This window comes from Acipenser ruthenus, chromosome 15, assembly GCF_902713425.1.
Source record: "Acipenser ruthenus chromosome 15, fAciRut3.2 maternal haplotype, whole genome shotgun sequence".
In the NCBI taxonomy this organism is placed as follows: domain Eukaryota; kingdom Metazoa; phylum Chordata; class Actinopteri; order Acipenseriformes; family Acipenseridae; genus Acipenser; species Acipenser ruthenus.
Window position 1 is genome coordinate 20,817,460 of NC_081203.1, and position 19,829 is coordinate 20,837,288.

Consider the following 19,829-nt stretch of genomic DNA (forward strand, 5'->3'; position numbering starts at 1 on the left):
TTTGGCCGCTCGGAAAACCCTTCAGTTCCTATGAAATCGCTCCCCTTTTCACCTGTGAGACTGCAGATGTTGTTTAACAGGTCCCTCCTTTCGACTGCCCGCGGGGCTGGATTTCTGTCTCCCCCCCAATCAAAATGCGATCAGGGATCACTGCGGCATTTGAATGGCTGATCCCGCTGCCAGTAACTGTGCCGAGGGTGCAGTTCCACAGAGAGACAGCTGGCTGGAATCTTAAGGGTCTTTGGAATATGTATGGAAAATGTGAAGATGCAACGCGAATACGTAAGTACAGTACAGTACATCTTTTAATTTGTATACAGTTTTATATTGTCTAGTGTAGGCTATACGAAGAGAAGCTTGTTGCATAGCAAATGATGCTGTTTCTCATTTGTCATTATTAAAAGGTTATAATGAAAAGGACACATCATGTAAAGTTAATATTCCCCTGGGAATTGTACTATTTATATGCTATGTTAAGAGTTTTTTGGACTGTTGTGGCGAGCATTGTATAATTGAGTTGTATACAGTGCTGTACATTATTGTGGCATTCGATGATGAGGCAAGTAAACAAAAAAAAAAAAAAAAAAAAAAAAAAAGCAAACCGAGGATATTTGCAGCGGGGGTATTTTTAGCCCACTGTACAGTATGTGCCGCATGGACCAAAGACAAGAATATATTAGTTTACTGTAAATAGTTATTGCATCCTTTTTATTCTCTGCGACTGGTTTGCTGTAAAGGAAGACGCTGCTGCTAAATGAGCGGTGAATGTTGCATCTCGGTATGGGACATGGCCGAATGGATCGGACAAGGAGAACAGGGAAGATGCAAACATGAAGGGAATACCATAGCCAGATCAAAGTGCCTCTTTGCGACGTACAGTTTAAAGGATGCTGCATGTCACCGTGCTCGTCTTGGGTCACTGGAAGTGTGTAGGTGCGCCGATCAGTCCAAAGTTTTCTTTTTATCTACATTATTTTACTTTGAACATCATTCATTTGATCATTTTCTCAGGGGTTTAGAATATAGTTTAAAAATCCATAGCTTCCTACTTTATGTGAAACATTATAATTTTATTCTTACAGGATCTGTATATATATATATATATATATATATATATATATATATATATATATATATATATATATATATATATATAGTGTAGCTGAAAGCACCTTACCTTATAACCGGTTGAGAAACGAATTTGAGTTTACTTGGCAGTGTCGCCCTGAATTGAGCTTGACTTTGGAGGTTAGAGATCAGAGCAGCATGAAAGGATGTGGGTACATTATTGTTATTGTTAGTTTCACTGGTTTGCCATAAGCAGTTAATAACTGAAATAGTTAGGGGCCAAATTAATAACTACAAAATAGGTCTACAGGGCGAAACTACACACTGTTAAAAACATTTGCAAAAAGTCTCTTAATCTCGTCTCAAACTAGACATTCATCAGTCATGCAGCAGGTCACAAGTGCTTCAGATTTGTAAGTGGCTGGCGCTCTGGCAACCTGGGGGGTTTGTGAAGTATACAAAACAGCAAGTATGTAAAGCAGCAAGTACCTGGAGATACTGTACCTGAGTGGGCCATATTATTAGGAACAATGGTCTAGATGGTTAGATCACTGTTGGGTTCACAATAATAATAATAATAATAATAATAATAATAATAATAATAATAATAATAATAATAATAGAATGGGATTAAATATTTGATGACGTTTATTTCTGCTTTAAAAGAACAAAAAAGTACCCTCCTTAGGACATGTATGTTTAAAGCCAAATAGGTTTACTTTATTATAGTTAGACCATGAGAAAACAATTGGTATTTTTAGAATGTGTCTTTTATTTAATGTATTATTGTTTTGTGTTTCTGATCCAATCTAACCCTTTACTATAAGTATGATCAATGTGCAGTCTGTCTGTATGGAACGGTCTTACATCATCGAGACTGTGGTCTATTCCCATGACTTGCATGCTGTCTATCCCACAATAAACTAATATAATTAGACCACCAAATCTACTGCAAACGAATAGGCAGTACAAGCAGTAGCATTGAATGCTTTAGGATCAAGTCCAGAAAATGTATTCTTAAAAGTGATCCAAGGTTTACTGATCAGGTCTTACATAAACTATAAGAAAATAATATCCGTTCTGACATCAGGAGTTTTGTGAAAGGTTTATTTGGCACTTGACTCCAAATAAACCTCCTCAGACAGTGTCTTTATATACTGGTGTATTAAAAATCTCAGTGCAGTCGTAATTCATGTCACTCCCACGTTTTACACTTTCTGTGCCAGTGGAGCAAAGAAAGGGAAAGGGAGGCTCTTACACTCTCTGAACAGCCTCCCTCTGCTCTGTGGTGGTGGAGTGGAGAAAGGGAGGCTCTTATACTCTCTGAACAATAATAGTTTGTTCTGTGTTCTCTCATTTGTGGCACAATCACTCTCCCTCTGCTCTGTGGCGGTGGAGCAGGGAGAGGTTGTTCAGAGAGTATAAGAGCCTCCCCTTATCCTTCTCTTTCTCTGCTCCACTACCACAGAGCAGAGGGAGGTGGTGGGACAGGGGAAGCGACCTGTTGTGCTTGATCAATAGCTTCACTTTGCCTCACTTCACTAAGCCAGGAAGGAGAGTGATTGTGCCACAAATGAGAAAACACAGAACTACTTAAAATACTTAAACTAAACACAGGCAGAGAGAGGAGTAAAAATGACACTGGATGTAATTATTATTATTATTATTATTATTATTATTATTATTATTATTATTATTATTATTATTATTATTATTATTTTGTTCAAGAATTCTACCCAATTTGAAATGGCCAATTTAAATGTCACCTCAGCTCTGCAACCCACTGACTGCTCAGTAGGCAACTTGTATTTATTACTGCTGTCAAGCCAATCCCAATTCTGAGAAGTCTCCAGGCCAGTAGAGGGCGCTCAAGTGCCATGAGGCAAACTAGACAATTTCCTTCCCAGCCCACGGGAGTGCACAGGCCAGTGCAGCGCTCCCTATGGGCCCCCAGCAAAGATTGGCAACTCAGGATGACCAGGATTTGAACCAGCAAATTCGTGATCGCTGGACTCACCCTTCACTGCAGGAGCCAATGGTGCCTACTCAAGTTTTTTGGTTTTGGTTTTGATTATAAAATAATCTTCTTACTTTAGCAAACAAGCGTTTTGACAAGAGTGTAGATTATTCCAGAGGTGCCCTGGCATTGCCTCTCTTACTTTTATTTTATATTTTCTTTTTAGTGAGAGTACCATAGTTTGCTGTATTGGTTGGCCATCCTTCAAAAATGTAGACTATATATATATTTTTTTAGGTGAAACTTTATATAGTATTATTGCAACAGTAATAGCTTTGGGTTCTATTTTGGTATTCACTATTACAACAAACATGGCTTAACACTTATTAAAGTTATTTTTTGAAGTGAGGTGGTTTTAGAAATGGCCACTAGAGGGTGTGTAACTGTAATTACTGCCCCTTCGGCAACTGTGGCAACAGTGAGTTGGTAAATGGAAAATCTCTATAAGAAACACAGTTTCAGAGGGGACAGAAATAGCTGCACATCCACCACTTCAAAAATTCTACTCTCTTGGGAGGAATCCAGAAAAATGTCTTCAGGGGTTTCAACGCTGATGATGCAAAATATGTTGAAAACCTTTCATCAAAGAAAAAAGAAAATCATAGTGATTTTCATTTTGGCTTTAGGATACAGGGGCCAGTCTGTATACTTTATACTAGAACACACAGGGAAAGCTTTTAATTGAGTGTTATATATAACATGCCAGTGTAGCAGCAATACACCACCTGCTATGGTAAAACACTATTAAAAATAACATTAACATATGGATGCTATAACTGCAGTGGAATGATGTGTTTTCAGTATTCAGTAAACGTTTAATAAGGTTATTTTTTTTGACAGGCAATTGATCCCCCAGAAGATGAAAACCAAAAGCTTTTTAGGCCGTTCTCCAAATCATGTGCTGTGCCTTACAGACTATTAGAAGACTGACCGCTTAATTTAAGTGCACGAATAGTTAGATGAGGCTCATAATGGAAGGCAGGCATACAGGGCACCAACTGCATAAACCCATCAAAGAGCTGAGCCACATCAGCTTGTATTTTCCAAGGGGAAGAGTCAGGAGATTTACGTACAAGGGCAGTGCTTCTTCACAGGACCAGCCCATTAACTGCTTTGCTAAGTATGACCAGGCAAAGGAGGAGCCGGAGGGAGCAAAACAGAAGGCCCAGTCTTGTGAGAGCACTGCGAAGCATCTGAACTTAACAACAACAAAGGGTGCTGTTACAGAGTCTCACAAGCTGACTGCAGAGCAGGAGAGGGTCCTGACGGATCTGTTTGCTATATGCGCCTACTGCAGGACCAGATTTCAAATGGGAAACCAGGATGGGAAACTCCAGGGCTACCCGGAGAGTGGGAACCTGCGGACAGGCGACGAAGACGGGCGCTTTAGCAGCAGCAGTGATGTACAGCACTTCCAGTCACTTTCCATATCGACTGAGCGGAAGAAAACTGCCTCCAAAAGCAGAAAGATGAAGAAACTTGGCACTAGGAAGAGGGATAGCGCAGAAGGGATTCTGCAGAGTAAAATCAAAAGGAAAGTGTACAGTGACACAGAGTCTTCCTCCGTCTGTGTTTCTAAAGGAAAAGACAGGAACATTTACAGCAAACTTCCTGCAAGTCCCAAAGACCCTGGAGTAGTGACCTGCACCAGCATGGAAAGCAGTGCCACGTCAGCTTCTGAGGAAAAGGATAAGATAGAAAAGGAAGACTGGGAATTTTTAGAGCACTCCAAAAACTTTGAGTCAGACACAGACCTGTGCAGTGAATTATCTGAGTATGATAACGAGTTGCTCACAGGGTATGGGGTTTCGTACGGCAGCAGCTTCCTGGATGAGCAAGACAACATTAAACTGGAGCGGAGTATGTGTGGATATTACATGGACAGCATGTCGGAGCACAGTTCACCTGGCAAGGCTGTTAAGAAGTCTGCAGATCAGCCTTACCGTTACCAACATGGAGTTCACAAAAGAGAAACTGGGATTAAAGTTGTTGCTAAACTGCAGGAGGTGGAAGCTGTTGTGCAGAAAGTGCACCGAGGAGAGTCGGTGGAAAGCAAAGAGTGTGCAGAAGCAGCAAATGATAGCGTCACTTCAGGGTTCACTGTAGTGCAAAGTAGACTTCTCACTAAAGAAGATGTACTCGCAGGACCTGTGGCTGATTCAGAATCCAGTTTAAGTTTGACTCAGGACTGCAATAAAAAGGATCGCTCTGGCTCGGGGCAGCACAGGGAAGCAGCTTTCTCTGACAATGAGTCATGCAATCTCGGCGAAGTGGTCAATAGAAATCTTTTTAAAGTTATACAAAGTGACAGTTTCGATGAAACCGCCGAATTGAAATGCCTGAGAATAAGCAGAACCGCCTCAAGGGTTTTAGAGGGAACGCGGGACAGCAAAAGTGCATTAAGCCTAGACAAAAATAACCCAGAATTTCTGAGGCTACCCCTGCAGTACAGTGCTGAGGGAAACAGCAGTTTTAAATTAGAGGGCAAGAGCCCCACTTCACCTTCATTAGCTGCTGTATGTAACGTGTTTAACAGCTCCTTCCCCTCGTCCAATAGTTACCAGCGCATGTCACCTGCCCCGTCCCCGTTGTCCTCCAGACTTCCCAGCCCGCAGCTTAAACACAGGATCCTGCCTCTACCCCGGCAGTGCACAGAGAAGGAGGAGGCTCTACCTGCTGCAGGCTTTTCAATAGACATTGTGCAGGAGCCCCCTACACAGAGACCCACTTCAGAGGTTCTGGATCAGAATGGGAACAAAAGCACCGTGACACACCTGGACTTGAGTCAGAATAGAGAGAGGCAGGGTAACCGTGGGAAACGCAATGGAGCAAGTGTTCCAGCCCCAGGTTAGTGATTTTCCTGTCTCCCGTTGATCGATGCGATTGATTGACTTTATTAGAATTAAGAGTTGAGAATTATTGCATTCACACCTCTATCTATTTCCTTTTTCTAGACTGTGGTTAATTCTTTAGCTTGTAGCTTGTGTTATCTTAAGAGAAGTGCATGTTTCTCACCTGGCACAAACTAGATTAGTTTCTTTTGAGGCAGTTTCTTTTTCTCTCTCATTATGGATAAAAGAAACATTTTCAATAAAGCATGCCTGGAAGTGTGTCACAGCCTTTATTTGGGAGTGAGATGGAAGGGAAGAAGCACATATTCATTATAGTCTACGGGGTAGAGTTTGAATTCAGACACAGCCATAGACATTGAAGTACCATTGTTCCATGAGTTGAGCTGCCGTCTTTACAACTGACTCATTGTCTCTGCAAAGTTATACAGGCAGTTCCTAGCCATGGTGTTTTTGTTATAAAGGTAGATAATCAGGAGAGACCTATGGGCTTACAGTATATTTCTGCATAGGATAATATGTAGGAGTAATACTCTTCTGCAATTTTTAAAACTATTATTAAAACTATATGAAGTAGGAGTGTACTGACACTGTAATTGCCTTTTGTTATTATTTGTTTATTTAGCAGACGCCTTTATCTGAGACGACTTACAGAGACTAGGGTGAGTGAACAATGCATCAGCTGCTGAGTCACTTGCAACAAAGTCTCACCCAAAAGACAGAGCACAAGGAGGTTAAGTGACTTGCTCAGGGTAACACAATGAGTCTGAGCGAGCCAGGATATGAACCTGGGACCTCCTGATTACAAGCCCCTTTTCTTTAACCACTGGACCACATAGCCTCCTAGAAAGTTGTACTTCCCTCAGTTGAGTACCAATCAATGGCAAGTAACTTCCACTTTGAGTGTTTTAAAAGCTGATTGGAAGCGAATATTCCTTTCACCTGGTGCGCTGTCATACTGAAAATATTAAATATAGTAAAAGCGCCCCTGATGAAAGGAACATTTGTTTCTAATCTGCTTTTTAAAAAACTCAATGCGGAACGGAATTGCCATCGAGTGGCACTCAATTGTAAAGGTGAGGGAAGGACAGCTTTTCTTGTTTTGAAATCAGTGGATTTATTTAATACTTCTTAAAGACAGTCATGAGTACGAGCGCAAGTATAAGCACACCCTGGAGATTCAAAATAAAGTGTAACATTTTCAAAAGATTCATATTGATTTTGTTTCATACTGCTCTGAATTTAGGCTGTATTAGAAATCAGCTGTTGTGTACATTTCTGGTCTAATCAAATGGCCAGTTTACTGCATTTTTCAATTCATTATGAACTCAGAGACAGGCAGTGGCCGTCGCAGTTAGATCTTATGATGAATGCATATCAAATCTGTTCTCTCTCTTACAATACTCTAGACCTTCACAATACACAAAGCTGCCTTTTTGCTAATACACTGAGCTAGAGTCATGCTGCCGGTCTGGTTTTCAGTGAAGCCCGTGACTATCGCTTCAAGTTTCCAGTGCACACATTTTGTGTATCAACAAAACAATAAGCTAAATATTCCACCGTGTAAGCATCAGGAAAAAGTTTGATCAGGAGCCAGGTACGAGGAACAGGCCCCTGTTAAATAAATGGTTGCGTGAACTCCTAATAGTAAACCTACAGTGAGATGGTATGATATTAATAAGTGGGATCTGTTCAGAATAGATTTAGAAGGGGTCTTATTGTAATTCAAATCCCTGGTACCTGGTAAATTCAATAATATACCTAAACTAGGGAGTTCTGTAACCCAGGACTGTGTATGTTTCTATCCCTGTTGTTATTATAACCTGACTCATGTTTCATAAAGTGGGTAGGATTTTTTTCATTCTGTCGGAATTCTGTCCTGTTTAAAATCCTGTCTTCACTAACATTGCTCTATGGTCAAAGCTGCTGTCTTCATGTCACTTTAGTCCAACCTTGCTAACCCTTGCTGTGATCGAGAGCTTGCACTCCCTGCATGCAGTGCAGGCTTTAAGTTCTTCTGCTTCTAGGACGTGTATCACTGGATTTCTACAATGCACTGCCAATCACATGACAGAGAAGTGCATTCAAGTCTTACAGTACATGCTGACTGAAATGCATTCTTCTACTGTGTGCTTCTAAACACAATTCAACGTGACGTACTCTGTCTCAATACAGTGGGTGCCATGGAAAACACCCCCAGTAATGCGCCTCATACTGTATTGCACCGTGGGTTAAACCCCTGTAGAACTTGAAACCCCCCCTGGCTGAACACCATATGGTGTTGTTTCCAAACATGTGGCACTGTATCATGTTTTAAACAGTTTTCCATGTATGTACTGATGGAAGAATAATATGGATGACAATTACATACAACCTAAATGTAACATAAAACCAACATCAGATGTAGCCTTACTTTGGCTAGAAAAGAGAATGTATGTATTGGAGAGTACTGTATGTAGTGTATCCCCAAAGCCATACTGCAGATCCACACTTAGGATAGAATTATTATATTATAGACATCGTTTATAGGGGAGTTTTTGTTCAGAACGAAGAAGAATGAATTAAATAACTGAAATAAAGTGGTAGTTCAGTTTGTTACATTACATTCCGTGGGGCACTAAGTCTGCTTCAGTGCAGCAATACATTTGTATTAAAGTTACGAACAATGTGTCTATGAGACCATTGTACAGGCTGTTTTATTACCCTGTGTTCAAAGTGCTTGCTCCAGGGCACAATTAGCAACAATTGTTCTTGAAAGTAAAACAAAATGTTAGTACAGCAAAAACTGAGAGGCCCTGGAAGTCACATTCTGCATGCAGTAGTTTGCTTCTATTTGTGCTACATTGAAGGGGATCTACACTGCTGGGTGTTATATAGCTCTGAAATGATTCCTTTTAAAATGAACAATGTAAAAACAGTTGTTCAACTCTGCCACACTAGACTCTACATGCAGTACCAGCTGTTTTCTATTACTATTGTATTCAGTGATTTTAATAAGGTCAATAAATCGCCCAGGCATGTTGAAAACCCCATCTGGATTCATATTGAGTTTACTGTTTGAATCTGCTGTTGTTTAGATGGTGTCTGTTTATGTTTATGATATATACATTGCTACTGGATATGTAATTCCATCGTCACTTTCTACTTTATGCACTCAGAGAGTTGAGAGAGGCTCTTGATTAAAGAGAGTCATTCATGGATTTTACTCTTAATTGCAAAGTCATTTTTCTAATTTTCTCAACATTGATTTATAAACTTAAAAATCATTGTAACATTTTTGATTTTTGATTTTAATATTTGATAGTGAAATATCTGAATTAGCCCTTCCTAAAACCATGTGTATAAATTAATCCTATATATAAACATCAGCGTTTACAAAATGATAAAGCGTTTGGTGAGATTGGCTCCGGGTTTGTAAAATGAACAGGTGTGTTCCTCCTTTTAAAACAGGAGTAAATTACAGGCTTGAATCTAATGCTTTGAGAAGAAGATCCTTAGTTAGTCCCTTGTCTATTGTGGTGGTGGAAATTTGACCATGGGACAACCTCAAATGTAATGAAGTTCAGTCCACACCATTATATAAATACATTTCAGATACTTTAAAACATTTTAGCTGTTTCCAAACACTGTTTTCCCTTGAAGATTTATATCCTTCATTTGAAATTTGTTTGTCATCGCTGGCATACCCCTACTCTGTGCTTCATAGGGTATTTGTGCTGATGTTACTTATTAGATAAATATCGTATCTGATAGCCTGAAGTCAGCTGTTCTGTGTTGGCGCAGTGAATATGTGATTTCCTTTTCTGCTCTTATGCTAATGCTGTGGTATGGCTGGGTATTGTCTTCATGTGTCTAGAAGTTTGAATGTAACTGTAACAAGGAAATAGCATGGGTCCTTTAAAACCAAAGGTTTTGTTCCAGCTGCATAACATTAAAAATGCCAGTAGCAGGTATGATACAGTGTGGTAAGCTGTAATTGGAATGACCTGTTAGCATGGCGTTTGCACCAGTGTACAGCATGGGACTGCCAGGCCAAAGCCTGCCAGTGAAGGGTAGCCAAGTGGAGTGAATTGGGATGGAGCAACAGTGGAGGCAGACTGGTGCCTCATGCTGACTGGCTGAAAAGCTGTTTCTTATTTCCTGGGACCCAGGGATGGCGCTATACAGAGGGGGTTCATTGATTTAACAAGATTTCATTTTACTAAATGTTTTCCTTTTGGGATGAACCGAAAACCGTGTCTTGGGGGTTGAAAAAAGGAAAAAGACCAATGTTGAATCAACAGTGGCCAGCTAAGCGCAAAATTGCATTACTAAAAAGAGATTACAACTAATGTAAGGATTACGTGAAGACACCAGGCCTTCCTTATAGAGCGGGTGCTGTATACATATCCGTATTGCACACTTAAATTCCATGCAAGCAGATACATACATTGATTGATGTAGTAGGGGCCTCACAGGCCACTGAGTGAATGAAGCTTAATCCCAACACACAGGCAGTCAAATGACAAAGCTCTTTCTCTACCCTTACAGTAAGTATTAATTGGTACTGAATCATATTTGTTGTTGTGCACTTTGAACCCTCACTGCAAGCCCAAAAAAGCCTGGTCCAGAGTTTTCTTTTATGTTAACCGACAAGGAGGCTAGGGCTGTTTGTCATCAACGCTGAGTGGGATTGAGTGTGAAAGCTGGTCGGTCAAATCAAAGCTTCAGTCTCCATGAGAGCGTGAATGCATCATTCCACCATAGAGCTGGCAGGATTGGTTTCAGGCTGCTTCATTGCATTGGCTATTCATTGAACCTTTGAACATTTCAACTGTACACTTTATTAGGAACCACTAGGAAATAAGGCAGGCACATCATGAGCCAGGGGGATGCGAGGGAGCAAAACCATTTGACCTGTCAAGTGATCAACTCCTGTATGCAGTATATAAGGCCTGGAGCAGAGCTTTTTGTAAGTTGAACGTAAAATGTACGAATGTTCAAGACCAAATAGTGTCAAGTACTATGCATTCATTCGTATCTGCAGTTACTAAATTATATGTATATTGCACATAAAAAACGCAGAGAACTGTAATAAAACAACAGGAAAACAAATCAGATTCTATTACACTCACTTTTTTAAAATAAAAAAGGTTTCTAAAACCAAAGACATAAGTTCAATGTCAATGACACTGATAATGTTAACTTATTAGCTAATTTATAATGGAGGGCCAGAATAAATGTTTAAGAAGATTATTTATACACAATCAGTAATCAATCTCTGTGGTGTCTGTGTCAACGGTATTCATGTTTTACATATCTGCTCCCTCCCTCCCAGTAATCCAACCTTCTCTTGGTTGTTTTTGTATGTGACTCTTTTTTGTTGGTTTGTATGTTCTTGATGTTTTTGCCAGTAAATAATTGCACAACTTTCTGAAACCCTCTGTATGAAGGAATGTGACATTGCGGAGAATATATTCAATGGAAAGGCCTTTTATTGTTCATTTTCTCATGCAATGCTTGTGGCATGTTTGCTACTCCCCAAGCCTCCTGACTCCGCATGTGATCTCTTCCAAAACAATCCACTGGCATGAATAAAAATGAGCAGCTCTTCTAATTTACTTGAAACTGAATTCATTTTGTTAATTGTTTTGTTTTTATTCTAAAATGCTCCATGATTCATTTTCCTTTGTGTGACCTTGGTTCAACTTGGAACTGAAAGCAACAAGCAAACATTATTTACTGCATCCTTGGCAGTGCATTGGGGATAGTTACTAAGAAGAGTTATTCATTGTGTCTTGGGTTACAATATACAATATACAAAAGTATTTTTTCCTTTCTTGACTGAACTCAGGAGCTCTGTAGGTGAAAGATGTGTTGCCTATCTTTGTTTTCATAACAGAAATATTCAGTTTACATTCAGTGTTCCTTAATCTCATTAACTCCACTTGCTAACATGGATTGGATACATCTTGAACCATCACCATGTCTACATTTGTAAAGCAGAGAGGCAAAATGAGTTCAATCACACAAAACTTGGGAAGACTATTGTGACATTGTATTGTATTTCTGTTACTGTATCAATGGCAGTCATTGAAAAAATAGAGATTTCTCATTAGGTGTGGTGCTTTTCCCAGTATTGTAAACCTAGAAATAACTTCAGAGCAAACCCAATTGGTCTAAACAGTGGTGAATCTAAATGCCACCGTTGTTGAAATAATTAAGGTATTACTCTTCCTGGTGTTTCCATAAATCTAAAGAGACTCAAAGGCATTGTTAGATGTTTCCGATCTGACTTCATTTAGATTAATTGAATAGACTCCTAGTGCTTCAAATTAAAATTGATTATGGCATTGCTATTGCTGCTATTTCCGAAAAAGAACAGAAAGTGGCTACACTGTTACAAAAAAACAACAACATTGATGAAATTGCCCTAGATGATGTTAGCGGCTGACACACAGTATTACATTAAACAAGGGCAAAGTAGAGGCAAGGGGCGTCCACATAAAGACACTGAACTGTAGAGCATTTTGCTGGAGACATTTCTGTTACTAGTTCATCATGTTTAAATGCTACTGCATGTTTGGACCAATGCAACAAAGCTGTTCTGTGTTCTGAATCTGTGTCACTTTTCCATTGATCACAGAGATCCTTCTGGATCTCAGTACCCCCAGAGCCTGGTTGGAATGCCATCATTCCCATCGCTGGCTGTGCACTTCAGCTGAACTTACACCACTGTACCATCTGGGTGGGGAATGAATATATTGCCTGTTTTACCCACCAGCGCCTCTTGCTCACCAATACCCTGTTTACACTTGCCACATGGCTTAGGACAACACACCCAGTGCCACACAGCCGTCTCCTTGGAAACAGGCACTTAAACACACTCGGCTGAAGACGTTGTTAACCAGTCTTGAGACTGGACAGGGCAGGGCCTGTGGTCATTATTATTATTTATTTTTGAATCCACATTTTATTGCAGTTTCACTCTTGCACAGGACCCTGGACAATTATCTTGGAGGCTACTAGTTCTAGCTCTTAAAAAGTACACTTGTATGGTCATATAACTTGAAATCAGAGCACCTACAAAATGCTACCGTTTAGCTTATATACAGTATGCTACAATATGTCATACTCATTACCCCCTGTGTTGACTTGAAACGTGTCCTACATACTTCAATAACAATAACAATACAACTGTTTAAGATAAATCCTTTTTACAAAATATTCAGAAATGCCTTTTCTACCATTTCCTTAACTGTGTTTTATCTCAGATACTTTATGCTAATGGTGCATTCTGTGTATGTAACTGATTGAACAAGGCTGTTTTTTAATATCTACATCTATGTCATGAGTTAAATTTAAAGAATACACATAGCCTTCCGCATCAAATATATATTTATTGATTTGACGTCATTTGTACAGGTACCAATAACCAGGTACCAGTATTTATGTTAAAGGTCATATTCACAAAGTATTTATCCCTGGTAATGTTACAAAACTACAAGTGTAGAGATCTTAAATGAGCATACATTATTTGAACCTTTTTTTGTTTGTTTTATTGTCTTTTTAGCAAAACACAGGTGGATTTTAGCATCCCTGAATAGATAATTGTCACTCATCATCAAATGCATGGCATTGCAGTAGACTTGGTGGTACATTTGCCAGTTTCACCCACCAGATTTATTTTTTGCATTGGTGCCATTTTCAACGTATGGTGTGTAGAAACATGTATTGCTTCTTATCCCTTCTCATTTAACTTTTCTGTTTGATTTGTTGTTTTCCCATTAATCCTGCTACCACACAATAAATATAAGAGATGTTAGTACTGTTCCACATAAAGTCTCAAAATGAGTGGGAGGGTTGGGGTGCGTACTTGCTGCACAGGAAGTGAATGTAAAGCCCTGAGGTCAGGTAAAAAGGCAGTTAAGTCAAAGTAAAAGTCTCCCTTTTAAGTGTCTACTCTAGTAAATTTGACTTTCATTTTGCACTTCCCCATGTTAATATGACATATACAGTTGCAGACACAAGTATTTGGGCAGTTAAAAAGTGATTTTATAATTTCTAATTGTTCTATTGAAAGATATACATTAAATTAGAGATTCAGCTTTATAACAAAACAACACATTATTACATAACATGCATAAAATGAAAAATAACATGCAGAAACTAATTTCATACTTTGACAGAAGTATTTGGGCTCCCTTACGTTAGTATGTTGTGTGCCCACCCTTTGCTTTCTTTACAGCTTGCAGTCTTTTTTTTTGTATTTTGAAACCAGTCCCTGGCATCTTTCCAGAGATGTTTTTGCCCATTCTTTAACACATACAGCTTTGAGTTCTGCAGTCGACTTTGGTTTCCTTTTTGCAACAGCAGCCTTCAAGTCAATCCACAGCATCTCGAGATTCAAGTCTGGGGACTGAGGTGGCCAATCCATAACTGTAATCTTTCTTTTTTTCAGAAATTCCTTTGTAGACTTCGCAGAATGCTTAGGGTCATTGTCCTGCTGGAATACACACTTCTGTCCAATAAGCCTTCTAGCACTGGGTAACAAATAAGAGTGCAAAATGTCTTGATATTTTGCAGCATTCATTGATCCTTTTACAATACAAAGATCGCCAGTATCTGAGGAAGAAAAACAAGCCCATACCATCACACAACAAGCACCATGTTTAACATTGGGCATGATGAACTTTTCTTTAAATTCTTCTCCTCTCTTCCTCCAAACAAATTGTTGCTTTCTTGGTGAAAAAAGTTATATTTTGGATTCGTATGACCATAAAATTTGGTTGAAGAACTCAGGCTTCTTCAAGTATTCAATGGAAAACAGTCGCTTTCTTTTGTGTATTGTTTTTAACAAAGGTTAGCAAATCTGTTGCAGTAATCTGAGGATTGTGCCGAGCTGCTCTAACAATTCTTCCAGATTTTGCAGAAATCTTTCTTGGTCTTCCACGAGTGGAGCTAGTTGCAGTAGTTCCTGTTCTCCTGTGTTTCGGTAAACCAAATCTTTCTGCTTTTTTCTGGTAGTTTCTCCTTTTTCGTTTAGTTGTATCACTGCCATTTTGAGATTGTTGCTGTACTCTTTAGTTTTAATCATTTTTGTTGCTTTTTTGAATCACAAATGTCCAGTGTATTTTTCAGCACTTGATGATTATATATTTATTTATTCTATAATTATCATCAGGTGTTGGTTTTCAATCATGATAATTGTCAATAATTAGCAACGAATGGAAATATGTTGATTGCCCAAATACTGTTGTCAAAGTATGAAATTAGTTTTTGCATGTTATTTTTCATTTTATGCATGTTATGGAATAATTTGTTGTTTTATTATAAAGCTGAAGCTCTACTTTAATTTATGTCTTTCAATAGACATAATCAGATGTGCAAATGAGTAACATCATGTTACATCAAAGTTTTCAGAGAGTTTAGTCTATACAGCATGTTGATCTCACAGGAGAGGTCATTTCACAGTGGCTTGATATGTTTGGGACTGCTTATGGTGGGTCAGTAGGGGCAAATCAGGACTGTAAAAGCACAGGTTTATTATATTGATTTAGGATAACCCAATGAAGACTTTGGCTATGTGCACTTGAGTTAATAATACAACTTTGCAAGTATGTTTGCAACTGCTGTACTATAAGTATTATTTTCGTCCATTATGTATGACAATAATATAAAACTTGTTTTCCTAGTTTTTACTATAGTTTACCTTGGTTTTACCACGATTAACAACATTTTGTGCTTTATCATTCCTGCCTAGGCTTTTCCATTGCTTTACTGCATGAATACATTTTATCTGTGCACCTGAGTGTTCTTCTGTAGTGCTTGATGCTCACCTCTGTGATTGTTTGGTACAGTATTAGAAATGAGTTGTAGTATTTTGATGAGAAAGCTGGTCAGAGCTGCTTTCCTGCTATCCCACAGTGTTTTCAGTTCGGAGGAGTATGTAAGGGAATCTTTGTTAAGCTGCAGCTGGAAATAGAAGGAAATAGAGATTATCACGTTATGTAAAGTAAAGATCAGACAGAATACATGGAGCTCAGTGTTCCCCGGGTCATGTGCAGAGATGCTAGCCATACCTTAATGATTTAAGTGAATCTGCAGGATGGTCATATGAATCTCACCACAACTAAGAATGAATCATCTTACTTTTGGAAGTGAAATAGAAGTACGCTTTTCTCAGCCTCCATTTCTTCTGTTACATTTCTTTCATGAAGACTCATACAGCGAGCTCTTGACACAGCGTTCGTGATAGAACAAGCACTGCTCTGCTGTTAAAACTTTAGAAGAAGAGAATTGAGGACTCTGTGCAAAATAGAACAATAAATCAAATTCATTCATGACTTTCATCAGCTAAAAGATAGATAGTTTTCAAAAATACATTTTGAGTCATGCAAACTAGAGTGTAACGGTACATTAATGCTACAATACAATATATATCGCAGTATGCAGGTTCGCTATATGATATGTATCACAATGGTCCTGATGGGCTACTTGTATGATGCATAATAAGATCAAATGATTATTTAATAATGGACCTTTATGTTACCGTAAAAACCTATGTATAAGTCGCATCAGTGTATAAGTAAATGACAAAATGAAATGAATTAGGGAGTGTATGCATTCATACTAACAATAAAACACACCTATTCTTCATTCAAGAACCACTTGGTCAACAGTGAGCTATATGGTGCTTTTGGTCTTGGTATCACGATACAGTTGATACATACCTCTATTATGATAAGATGTATCATGCAAAGAACATATTCATCGATACTCAGTGCTTGGGCAACCCTGATTCCTTACAGAATAAATGTTATAGAACAAATGAATACTGAGATAAGTGTGTCTATTTCAGTTCCAAAAAAAGATGATACCATGATAAAAGTAGTATAGTATAGTGTATGTTATAGTAAACACACGGTAAAGCATAGACAAGCAATGTAAATCACATATAAGTCTGGTAAACATCAGAATTCCTGTTCAGATTTATGAGAGCATCCCTCTGTCAAGCACACACTGCCAACTGTGCTGAACTGTGGTGGTTTTGTGAAGTGTATTACACTTAGTGTCCACTAGGGGCTAAGTTAGCCTACCAAACTAGGATTGGAACCCACAACTCCAGAGGTGTATCAGATCCATAGAATCTTTCATATAGAGTTTTTGAGCCACTATGAATAATTAATCTCATTTAGCAATGTTTTGTTTTCTAGCAGGAATCTGCTGGGCTGCACTGATCTAATCAATGAATTATTCTAATTACAGTAAGCCAGGCTGTTATCTATGAATGAGGCGGCCAGTTAAAACACCAGTCCCATCAGACTGCCAGCTGCAATTGCACTATAAGAAAATGTTTGCGGTTGATTTCCTTTTGCTGGTACTTCAATGAAAGCTCATCAGAGCGCACCTCTCTCGGGTTATGTTAAGACGTCCATCCAGGCAATGCGACGGCAGCCTGAACGTGTCTCCAGCCACGGCTTTAAGAATTGATTGTCATGCAGGCATCAGCAGAGCTGAAGCATGAGCAGAAAAGATGGGCTGGGTATACAGCATGCTGGATGATCTCATTAAAGGTGGTGATGGGCTATGCCAGGGAATGGCACGTTACTATGTAGTCCACAGCTCCTCTCAATCAGGAACTGAAACTAAAATCAGGTTAGGATTACCACCTACAAGCTGCAGATTATAAATTCAGCTCGGCAAGAGACTTCCAGGAAAATGAATCCCACTGCTGTCAATGTCCAGAGATTCATTTCCACGCAAACAAGATTTGACTAACCCTCCTAATGAAATGCATTTGGCTTTTAGTAAAATCATGTTTGGCCATTAATAAGACTTCTGTTCACTAGATGTGATGTACAGCTCTGGCCAAAAGTTTAGCCTCACCTAGAATTTTAGGATTGTGACATAATTAAAGAAAAAAAAATTATATAAACATAATTTAGATCTTTTATTTAACATCATGTAATCAAAGAAACTACAAAATTGATATTGCAAAAGTGTACCGGTAGCCATAATAGTAGTATTCATGTTAGGTTGAATTTTTGTCAGTTTTTTTCATTAAGTATATGTAACTCAATATGTTAATGTAACAATATTCAGCAGGTTTCATTTGACTTTATAAAGCAACATTTATTTAGGGTAATGCAAAATGTTTGGCCATAGCTGTACATTACAATGCAGAGCAAACCAGGACACTCAGATGGTTATAATAAATGTTAAAGATTTGAAAATAAGCCTTAAAATAAGCCCTGCACATCCTTGTTCAAACTTTTAAGTTGTCGAAGAAGCCAAAACAAAAAGATCTATAGAATCAGATTTATTTTCGAATTACTGTTTGTGCATACCTTCGTTTTCAGCAATCAATGTGTAGATGTTTTAGTGATATGCTTAATGGCACATCGAATTTTAAATATAGACCAAGTCTATTTATCCACTTACATGCCACACAAAGGATTACTGTACCTGAAAGTTCTTCTTGAGTTCTGCTTTTAGACAGTAGATTGTTTATAGCAAAGATAAGGTGCAATGAAATGTCCAATTTATTAGTGGTTGTCATTTTGTACAGAATGAAATACTATTACAAAACATTCAGTAAAGTAAAATACAGCGTGCTCCGCAATACTTATGAATTGTTACATAAAAACACACTTTCTTCATTTAGCGAAGTACTTCCAAAGATCCTGGTGGTGGCAGCACTCAGTCAAAATCGTTTGAGCAAAATCTAGCATCTACTTAACCCTTTCATGCATGTCGACCTCATATGGGGACAGGTAAAAAGACGCACATGCATGATGGCCTCATATGAGGATGCATTTTTTCCCTTATATAAAGCAATGGAAAAAATAAGAACAAGAGTTCAATTAAAAATATATTTATTATGTGTCCAAAACGACGTTTGTTCAGCTATTTTCAATTGTTCATGCATGAAAGGGTTAATATGCTGGTTCATTGAAATATGATTACAATATGAAGCTTGCAGATCTGTTTTGTTGATTATGATTTTCCTTTCTCACCTGTGCTGTATGCACTGTGCTTTACTCCTCATTGTTTTGTATCTGAATGCCTGACGCAGTCGTACTGCAAGGTAAGACTGCCCAGAGGATTTCAGGTAGCATTGGCACTGATCTCTGTATCACAGGTGAATAACTCAGCAGAGTTCATTTTCTGCAGCTCTTGTCTGATTTAGTCCTGGGCTTTACATTGCAGTCAGCATTTTAAGCCATTGGGCACAGCAGGATGCATTATCATAATGAAAATGTTTTAATCTAATCTGACTTTGTCCTCCTCCCTGTTTGTGCGCAGTCAGTATGAATATATGCAGCAAGATTTGTTCTAAAAGGTATCCAGTAAAGGATTGTGGCCTATCCAACAGCATCCCATCAAAGTCTGTTGAACTTACTGATTAACAACTGTGGCGTAGTGTCCCGCCTCTATGTATTATTATTTGTATTTTTGTTTGCGGCGCGGGTAAAAGCGCCGCGTCTTTTATTATATATTTAAAAACCCCGTGAGGATGCATGGCTGATCAGCTACTGATTATTTAACTAGCTGACAGTCATGCATCCTTACCAAACGCGTGCAGACTCTGGCCGAGGGATAATAAGATAATTAACAACTAGTTAATCCCTCGGCCAGAGTATATAAACCTGCAGCTCTCTGCACTTGATGTTGGGTGTAGAGAGGAGAGTACGGCGAGTGGAGAGAAAGAAGGACATTTAAAAACAATTGCTAAAACGTGCTGGAGTATCCAGCACGACACTTACTTGTTTGTTTGTTTGTTTATTCGTTTGGCCCTCGTGCCCTTTTGTTTTGTGTTTTGTTGTTTTGTTTAAATCTTTTGTTTTGTTTGTTATTAAATACGCTGAGTGCAATAGCATTCAGCTTCACCCGCCCATCCACTGTTTTGGTGT

General features: G+C 38.7%; 1 protein-coding gene across 1 annotated transcript in view; it reads left to right on the forward strand.

Annotated features, from left to right (window-relative positions):
* Positions 1 to 208: 208 nt before the first annotated feature.
* Positions 209 to 19,829, forward strand: part of LOC117422305 (formin-1-like) — a 132,985-nt gene continuing 113,364 nt past the window's right edge. The window contains 2 exon segments of the mRNA XM_058987413.1: positions 209 to 282; positions 3,926 to 5,932. Coding sequence (XP_058843396.1) covers positions 4,045 to 5,932 — 1,888 coding nt within the window. The 5' untranslated portion in view covers positions 209 to 282; positions 3,926 to 4,044.